Genomic DNA, 9346 nt, shown 5'->3' with positions numbered 1-9346 from the left:
AATAATAATAATAATAATAATAATAATAATAATAATAATAATAATAATAATAATAATAATATTGTTGTTGTTGTTGTTTATTATTATTATTATTATTATTATTATTATTATTATTATTATTATTATTATTATTATTATTATTATTATTATTATTATTATTATTATATATAATATTGTTGTTGTTGTTATTATTATTATAATTATTATTATTATTATTATTATTATTATTATTATTATTATTATTATTATTATTATTATTATTATTATTATTATTATTATTATTATTATTATTATTATTATCATCATCATTATTATTATTATTATTATTATTATTATTATTATTATTATTATTATTATTATTATTATTATCATTATTGTTGTTGTTATTATTATTTCGGCTTCATTTAGTAAAGTTTGAAGTTTTTAATCATGTCGTTAGAGCGATCATACATCATTATTTACAATAATCAATGCGTGAAAAAAAAAAAAAAAGATAATATGATTTTAAAGATTTTGGTTTAAGAATTCCGCCAATTGCCCTATTCCCCTAAACTCAGTGTACAATATTTTGTATAGATAATTAATGTCTGATTCCACATACAGGCATGATTGATAATATTTTTTTATTTAAACCATCAACATTTTTAGCTGTGGTACTAAATGCAATCTTCCCATTTTCAATGAGAATAAAACCATCAAGACCTCAATACACGTCGAGACAAATTATGTTAGGTATTACTATAATTCTTTGGGTCGTGGAATGTCCATTTACCGGTTTTATCATCTATTTATTTGTCTATTTTTATTTATTTATTTTATTTTATTTCATGATTTAAAAAAAACAAACCCAAAAAAACGAACATTTCATATAATATTTTGAATTGATAATTCTACGGCGAGAGAAAAATGCTCTTCTTCATAAAGGATCAGAATAGTTCAAAGTTGCTACGATACATCTATATCAATCCGCAAATTTCAATACATTCAAAAAGAATATTTATGCATTATAAACTACAATACATACTTTTGATTCAAATATATAAATATATCACATGTCATTTTAATGCGTTAGTTGTTTTTATATCATCAAACGTGAATCATTACGTTTAGGCAGATTTATTTTCTTGCACGCAATTGTTTACGAAAGTGTACTGCGGTGGTGTAAACAACAGGGACACCAGCTTCTTGATTATCTATTTCCAAGACTACGCAGAGACACGGTTTCCTTCCCTTATTAAAAATGTCTCGTGCTGCTGGAACACTCGTTACGACAAACAATGCTACTTACATCCCTCCACGATTTATGCCCGGGTAATGACCTGCGACAATTCATTTGTTGATATCTTTCAACTTTCAACACCTGTCTTGGCTATAATATAATACTAGCGAACAGAGAGACAACATCAGAATTCGTCAGGTTTAGAACTATAGCTAAGATAAACGTAATATTTGTTACCACGATGTTTTATGAGAGAGCATCATTTTTCAAGAGCAAAACTATTTGACTTCTTATCGGAAGTCTTTCATTTGTCCAAAATTGGTTGATTTGACGCTGATGTGAATCTGGTAATGTTTTCAAATGAAAATTCTCTTTTGTACAAGTACTAGTAATAAAGTTATCTGTTTTTCTATAAAGCAACCGACTCAGTCACAGTCAATGATATAAAAATGAAGTGTATAAATCAAAATTTCTAAATACATTCACGTCTCCCCAATCCGAACCCTCCGTTCCTAGCATTTGTCTGGATTACAAAGACATCTCGATAGTTGAATCAGTCCCTAAAGTGTACAAATGAAGAAGAAAACCCATCCACGGACAACCTGTCCGGATAAATAGACATCCGGATTGTGGAGTTCTGGATTAGAGAGTCACAAATCCATACATAATGACCACTCTTACATTCTAATTAATGTTATCACTTTAACTTTAATTAATTTTTCTTGGTGCTGTCTTGTGTTTGAAAAGCTCAGAGTTAAGTTTAAATTATTGAGGAATGAAACTGGCTGTGAGGGGAGCATATATTAGATATCTATTTTAAACAATTTACCACATTGATCTGTAAAAACAATAGACAATAATTTTATTTTAGAATGTTGATTGAATCTGCTGGAACACATCATATTTCTAATATATTTATATGATGTGTTATAGTCCTGAACTTTAAAACCATGGTCTAATTGCCTTTATAATATTTGTGAACTGCAACGTACTTGATGTGTCAAATCCGACTTTCCAATTTTTTAAATTTGTCAATAAAATCAGTAATAACACTCTTTTAAACTCTTTAGACTTTGACTCTCAGTGTAGTGATGGACTAAGTCAGAGCATATGCTACCACTGTCAACTATCCTTTCACTGACTATGCTTATTGCTGCTTGACTTGGAATACACAGTAAATATTCATCTATGGATCAAAACGTTTATAAATGTATCATTGTTGATTGTAAAAAACATACATATTCTTCTCTTCATGTATGCAGATACCGTGGCTACTGCCCAACAATCAAATATGACTATGGTGAGACCTATGGCAATCAAACAGCAAAATACTTTCAGGACTACAGATCATCTGTGTTGAACAGTTCTGCTGATCCCCTCTGTAAAGGTGGCTCTTTTCCTACAGTCTATTCTCATAACCCAGATTTAGTGATCAGCAACCGCACAAGAACTCAAGATCGTTGGCTTCAAGCACCAAAATACCAATTGTCCAATGTGAACCATGACCGTGCAGAAGAATTGTATCAATTCGACAAGGTATGTGGAGTTTTTATTATATTTTTCCCTATTCATTCATATAAAAGTATATTTAGCAATGTTGAATGTGAATACAAAGTAATAATAATAGTGCAAATTGTAGATGTGCAAAGAAATTTACACCTGTCAGCACAGCATTATTAGATATTGTAGTAAACGCATCCATTGAATGTACCTTATACTCTAGCACAGTTTCTTTGAACTCTTCGAGACATGCAAAGCGAGGAGTTATGCCTTCTATAATGACTTGAGTGTGGCTCAGCGGTATGGTCTTTGCGTCATACCAGAAAGATACCTAGTTCAAATATCCACTGCATTTTGTGGCCTTCAGCAAGTCACATCTCCATAGCTCAGTTTGCAACGCTGAGCTGCTGTTGACATCTAGGTTTTATTCCAGTCTTCCCTTGGAAAAGACAAATTTCCACCTGAGGATGAATAAAGGGAACTTTATTGAGGGAGATAACTTTATACATGACATGTTACAAGGGATAGTGTGTATGTATGGGAGGTTCGGGGGGTGTTGCTTTATCACAAAATCCATTTACCGTCAAAGCCAACCGTTAGCAAATCATGATGTGTGGCGTTGAAATTAGAATGAATGGCAAAGTGATAAGGATAAACAGAGAGGTGCTGGTCTTGCAAAACAGTGATGGAGTGTGTGAGTGCCTGGGTGTCTCTGCATGTATATCTTACTGTATACACCCACCTGCAGTGTGAGGAGATACACACGACGTAACTGTAATGTTGCAGTAAACCATCACAGTCAACATCACGCATATATTTTTGTTTTTTAACTATTTGATTTAACAGTTTTATATTAGCTGGGTCAAATTAATTCAAGTTCAAGGAAGCCGTGTTTGAGGTAAATATAAGTTCAAAGAAGGAATGTAATTATAGTCCACTCCGGATAATCGCCACACCTTTGGATCAGCGAAAATGTTGCGATTAACCGAAGTTGCAATTAACCGAAGTTGAGTTTCATGTCCACTATTGCAACGTTTTACACAAATATGATAAACTCAAACCAGTTGTTGACTGGAATTTTAAAAATATATGGCAGCCCTGTATAGATTTTGACATGCAAAAATAGCTTTATGTCAAGACGACAGCTTAAGATTGGATTCACTTACACTTTTTTTTTCTCAACATTTGTAAGGTTCCAAGAGATTTGCTGTCATGAGAGACAATAAGCTCTCACCAAACCAGTTGATCATAATGCACAGTTGTCAATCACAAAACAAAGGATATCATCGCTCAGTCTCTCCTCACAACTGTCATCGTCTACCTGTTGACTATACCATGCCCAGCCCACTCTCCTCATACATATGTATCTAATGGTCACAGATGGCCGCACAAACCCGAACTGCAAAGCCCTGCTCCCTTTTGTCTCTAATAGAGTGGTGACACACTAGTGTAGTATTAAACCTCACCCACTCTCGATTTTTCAACGTGTCATGATTTCACCCATTATGAAATCTAATCAAGAGATTTTGTTTGATTGATTACTTGAATTTGTCTCCTTTAGAAGTCGAAAATTTGTTGTGATTAACCAAAGTTTGTTGACTTTTATATAGAATTAATTCTGTTTCTTGAGAAATGTTGCAATTAACCGAAAGTTGCAATTAACCGAGTTGCGATTATCCGAAGTGGACTGTATAAGAAAGAATACTAAGGAAAAAAATCGGGATATTTAATTGGGATTGAGGAAACCGTGTGTTTGAGAAACTCGTCTTTGAGGAAACCGCACTCGAGTGGATATACCCATCATAACCCGTCTTATATCAACAGGAATCACCCTTGTTATCCAAAGTAAGCAAATAGAGGGTTAAGGGTGGGTGCGGCATTGAAAAATGTGAAAATTGGGCCAATTTGACCTAATTGGGTTATTGCTATTTTTAGAACCTATCTTGTGATAAAACATCATTTTTTTGCAAGAATTTTATTATTGGGATATGGTGCAGGGCAATTCTGAGGCTATTTGTGAGTATAAACGTCATTGTTGTGAACTTTTGGTTGTTTTTTTGCAATTTTCTCAAAATTTTGTTTTTTAAAAACATTTTTCAATTTTTCTCCTCTATTCTCCGATAGATTTTCTTGAAACTTTGCCCAAATACTCACAATGCCATGTTCTTTATTGCGTATTGATGAATTTTTGAAATATTGATTACTTCAGAAATTATTGGCTTTCAAACTCAGAATTTTGACGAAATTTCAGATAAATTATAGTGACAAGAAAGAAAAATTTATATTTTAAAAAGTATTTCACTAATCAAAAAATCATCAATAGGAAGTATTTGTCTTTGGATAAGTAATTTATTTCCAAAGTTATATGCTTTTATCTTTGTAAATAGTCTCGAAATATTGATTCAAAGTTATGTAAACAAAATCCAAGATGGCGGCCGTTACCATGGCAACGAACTTTCTTTTTTTTTAAATGACGTCATATTTCTCCATTATTTTTTATTACAAATTGCTGTGTGAAGTTTGAATCAATTTGCTTGGAAAATAAAAAAAAATTGGTCTATGTGCCGCACCCACCCAAGGAAAAAAAAAACGAATGTGCCTGAAGAGGGGCTCAAACTCCAGACCTTCCGGGTCATAGTCATAGTCATAGTTATAATTATTATTGTTATGATCACTATTATCTTTGTATGTTTCCTGGGATCAGAATATGAGCTTTTTGACCCTGTGTCATGTCTAATAATCATTTTATCTTTCTTATTCCTCCAATGTCAGTTGTCGCAAGGACATCGCGAACATTATAAAGACAAAACTGGCACAGCCAAGAGTGTGAATTACTTCAGCCTCCCGCTTTCTGCAGAATCTCAATTTGGCAAAAATGTTCCTTTGTAAGTTGTTGATTATTGAGCACTTTTATTCATGACACGACATTGGTTTGTGCGTTGTATTTTATTCTTGCACTTGGATTGATATGTTTTTGATTTTTTGTTGTGACTAGTTCATGAGTGCTACTTTTTTAAGTTGAACACAAATTTTCGAAAATCATTAATCATGTTTCTTAGTGCATAATGAAGTCAAGCAATATGATGTATGTATAAAATGAATTATCTTTGTCTTTTATGTAATCAGTGGGATATTTACTACTTATCTGGTAACTACAAAAAAAAAAAAGAAGAAAAAAACCACAAAAAAAAAGGTAGGTAATGAAAACAATTTTTATTTTTCCAAGTAAGCTCGAGAGTCTGCTGATCTATGTTTAATCTATAGTTAAATCAGATTCATTTTATTTTTAATCATGTCATAATGATAATGATAATAAATATAATTTATAGATATACCAAACTCATATTTATGACACATCCTGATCTGTATCTAAATCAAATGGTAACTACATATTTTAATAATTTGAAAATGGAGATTGGCCTAAGGGTTTTAAGAGGAAATTAAATTATTAATTGAAACTGTATTGCACAGATGCAGCTCTTAGTTTTAAAGAAAAAGGAAGAAAACAGTTGTAAAGCTTTAATAGAGCAATTAGTAATGTATTTATTAATTAATTATTTTTTTTGCGTAAAAAACTGTTTTACCATTCCATTTTAAATGTGTGTGTGATTGCTGTGATATCTAGATTGTCTAGAGGGGTGAACACCTTCTTGCTCTTTGGTTCCAATTGTTCTTTCTTGATTATTCTTAATGTTATTGTTCCATGAATTTTTATAGGTATTTATTTTTTCACTTTTTTCTTTCTTTTTTTCTATCTTGTTGGTTTTTTGATTGTGCTCGCTAGACTGGGATAGTGAGTCAAGAAAATGAAGTGTGGATTTTTTTATGGAATTGTTTAAGTTGCACGTGAGATGCATTATTTTCAGTTTGTAATTCCTATATCCTTGAGAATAAATTGTTGTTAAATCAACTGTAACTGCATTCATTTTTTTAAAAATTAATTCATTTGATATTCAGTTGATATTTCAATTTCAATGTGATGTGATTACTTTAATAAATTTTACATTTTTATTCGAACAAATGATATGTTTTATTTTGTTTGTTTGTATTTTGATTTTTTTTTTCTTCTTTAAATTTCACCTAATTTGTTTGCTGTGTTGTGATTTTTTTATAATGCGATTACAACTTGTGGTGTTGGTTTCAAGAACGTTTTGCTTGCCAAGGATTCGAGATCGGCTATTTCACATCAACCAGGTATGTCCCTTTCGATGTTAAATGTTTACATTAACTTGCTCCCCACTTTAATCTTTAGTTTTCACACCAAAAACCTTAATATTTTTTTTTTCTTCTCGAGTCAAATTGAATCTAATAGTTTATCTCGCACTGCATTTTTTAATAATGTTCTCAATCTTGGAATTTAAAATTGTCCAATTCTGATTATTCAACAGATAAACGATCATAATGATTATACTGCCCCCCCCCCCCCCCTCCCCTCCTTTTCCTTTCCTTTACTGTATACTATCAATTTTTTTTTTTTTTGCGTTTAGTCAACTTCATAACGAGCATAAACTATATATGTTATCGTCAGTGTTTGAACTATTCGTTTTACAGTGATTTTACTTTAGTACCAAACATAGGTGTATAACGAGGTTTAATGTAATTAGTAAATGCTTGTAATGGGTTATTGAATTTATAGTGTAGAGCGAGCTGTTAAACTATTAAAAACAAAAATATGAATTAGATAAGCCTAAGATTTAGAAAGCTCGCATCCAGGGAGAAAATAAAGATCCTTTGAATTTAATGAGAAAATAAAGATCCTTTGAATTTAATTTAAACTTATTAAAATGGAATTTTAATTCAACGAGTCTGAGTCGAACAAGTCCCCTAGAAAATAAAAATCCTCATCATTTCTTTTTCCTGCTTTTGCTATCTAACCTTGCTTATTGCACCGAGCATTCAATGAAACAATTATTAGATGTAGCGAGAACAGACACAGGTATCGAACATTCACTGCACTGAGAATATAAAGAATGATAAGAAATCCCAAAGACAGCTTCACAAGTAAGTGCTTTTACAACAAAAAGAATTTGTCTGAAACAAAAGGCTCGTCGATAATGAGGCATATATTTGTGGATGATGACATGGTAAATAACAGCTTTTTTGCATTCGGTTATGAATTTAATCTAAAATCCGAACGATTAAATTTTTGCCTGAATCGAAGTGAAAAACATTGCACAAAATAAATATATATTTTAGTGGTTAAAATAGCTTTGCCTATGTGTAAACATTAATGCTTTTCAAAGTGCCACCTTGCGTCGTCAAAATTGTATATTATAGCATAAAACAAACAAAAATTATAGAACGACTTTAAATAAAGATCAAAATACAGTGATACTGATAAGTAACAAGGAACATTTCCCAGCCAATGAAACAAAAATAACAAAGCAAAAAAATGTGGAATGGCAATGCAAAATAATACTTTCTCCATGAGGATTAGAATTACCAATAGTAAATTTTCACTCTCATCTTTACAGTCTCCAGTATTGTACGACTCTCCGCGTAATGTTGTTGACAGCGTTGACTGAGGACTGGTTAGAGTTAGAGCATAAGTAATACATTCTTTGCCTCCTGTCTTAAAATTTAAAAAAACAAAAACAAAAAAAAAAACATTGAGGAGACTATATTCAATTTTGATCCAAACTGATTACTGTCCTCCCAGGTTAAAAAGGTTTTTCCCGATATTTATTAATAATTTATACTTAAGGGAGGGGCGAGGTGCACTTATGAATAAGCAGGTCTGATAACCGAACGCAAGCATAGGCTTAATTTAACATTGTTGTAATGGACAATATTTTGTATTGGTTTGAGATATTTCCATTACAACAATGAGCCAATGACAATGTGGGTTATCAGACCTGCAAATAAGTATACGCTTGGGAGGGGCGGTTGCCTTTTGGATGTTATATGTAAATATATTATTGTACATACCATTTTCCTTTTCAGTGTGATCCTGTCTACAAAATACAGAGATGACCTAAACCTGCCCAACCTTGGACACATCGCACGTCGACAGCCTCTCATTCAGAGGCCTGTGAAAAAATCCACCCAGCGTGATAGGGAGATGCGAGATGTTATATTTGAGAAACGTTAATTACACCAGCATCCATTCGCAGGTTACATTGACAGAAACAAATTATTTGAAAGCTCTATAATCTTTTTAAAATATTGATAATTAATTACAAACATTTGAATATATAAAAAATTATACAGTATTTCCATTTTAATGGTAAAAGATTAATTTTTATTCTAGGGACAGATAAAACTTCCTTTCATGATACAAATCAGTGTTGATTATCTGAAATAATTGGACTGACAAAATTTAGGATTATACACCTTTTTTATTTTCATTTACTTCTATTTTTTTTTGTTCATCTCTTCGACTTCTTCTTCTTTATCAACTTATTATTATTATTATTATTATTATTATTATTATTATTATTATTATTATTATTATTATTATTATTTATTATTATTATTATTATTATTATTATTATTATTATCATTATTATTATTATTATTATTACTGTTATCCTTATTCTTGCTATTACTGTTATTGCTGGTAGTTGTCAATTCTATTATATGTATCAGTATTATTATCATAAGTATTAACTTTATCATCATTAGTCA

The 9346-nt window shown here is 31.1% G+C and overlaps 1 protein-coding gene across 1 annotated transcript; it reads left to right on the top strand.

Annotated features, from left to right (window-relative positions):
- Positions 1 to 1038: 1038 nt before the first annotated feature.
- On the top strand, positions 1039 to 9139 carry LOC144971180 (ciliary microtubule inner protein 2C-like). The gene is made up of 4 exons (XM_078911670.1): positions 1039 to 1311; positions 2482 to 2755; positions 5492 to 5604; positions 8663 to 9139. The coding sequence occupies exons 1-4, from the start codon at positions 1241 to 1243 to the stop codon at positions 8808 to 8810; spliced, it is 606 nt and encodes a 201-aa protein (XP_078767796.1). The 5' UTR covers positions 1039 to 1240; the 3' UTR covers positions 8811 to 9139.
- The last annotated feature ends 207 nt before the right edge of the window (positions 9140 to 9346 follow it).

This window comes from Berghia stephanieae, chromosome 1, assembly GCF_034508935.2.
Source record: "Berghia stephanieae isolate SIO BIC M18660-M18661 chromosome 1, UCSD_Bste_1.3, whole genome shotgun sequence".
In the NCBI taxonomy this organism is placed as follows: domain Eukaryota; kingdom Metazoa; phylum Mollusca; class Gastropoda; order Nudibranchia; family Aeolidiidae; genus Berghia; species Berghia stephanieae.
This window is presented reverse-complemented; position numbering and strand designations above follow the sequence as displayed.

What these genes read in the sequence shown, in the direction of transcription:
- LOC144971180 (XM_078911670.1), top strand. Translation starts at nt 1,241, where the DNA reads ATGTCTCGTGCTGCTGGAACACTCGTTACGACAAACAATGCTACTTAC. An exon ending in CCTCCACGATTTATGCCCGG is followed by an intron (nt 1,312 to 2,481) that starts GTAATGACCTGC and finishes TCATGTATGCAG; the next exon opens with ATACCGTGGCTACTGCCCAA. An exon ending in TTTGGCAAAAATGTTCCTTT is followed by an intron (nt 5,605 to 8,662) that starts GTAAGTTGTTGA and finishes TTTCCTTTTCAG; the next exon opens with TGTGATCCTGTCTACAAAAT.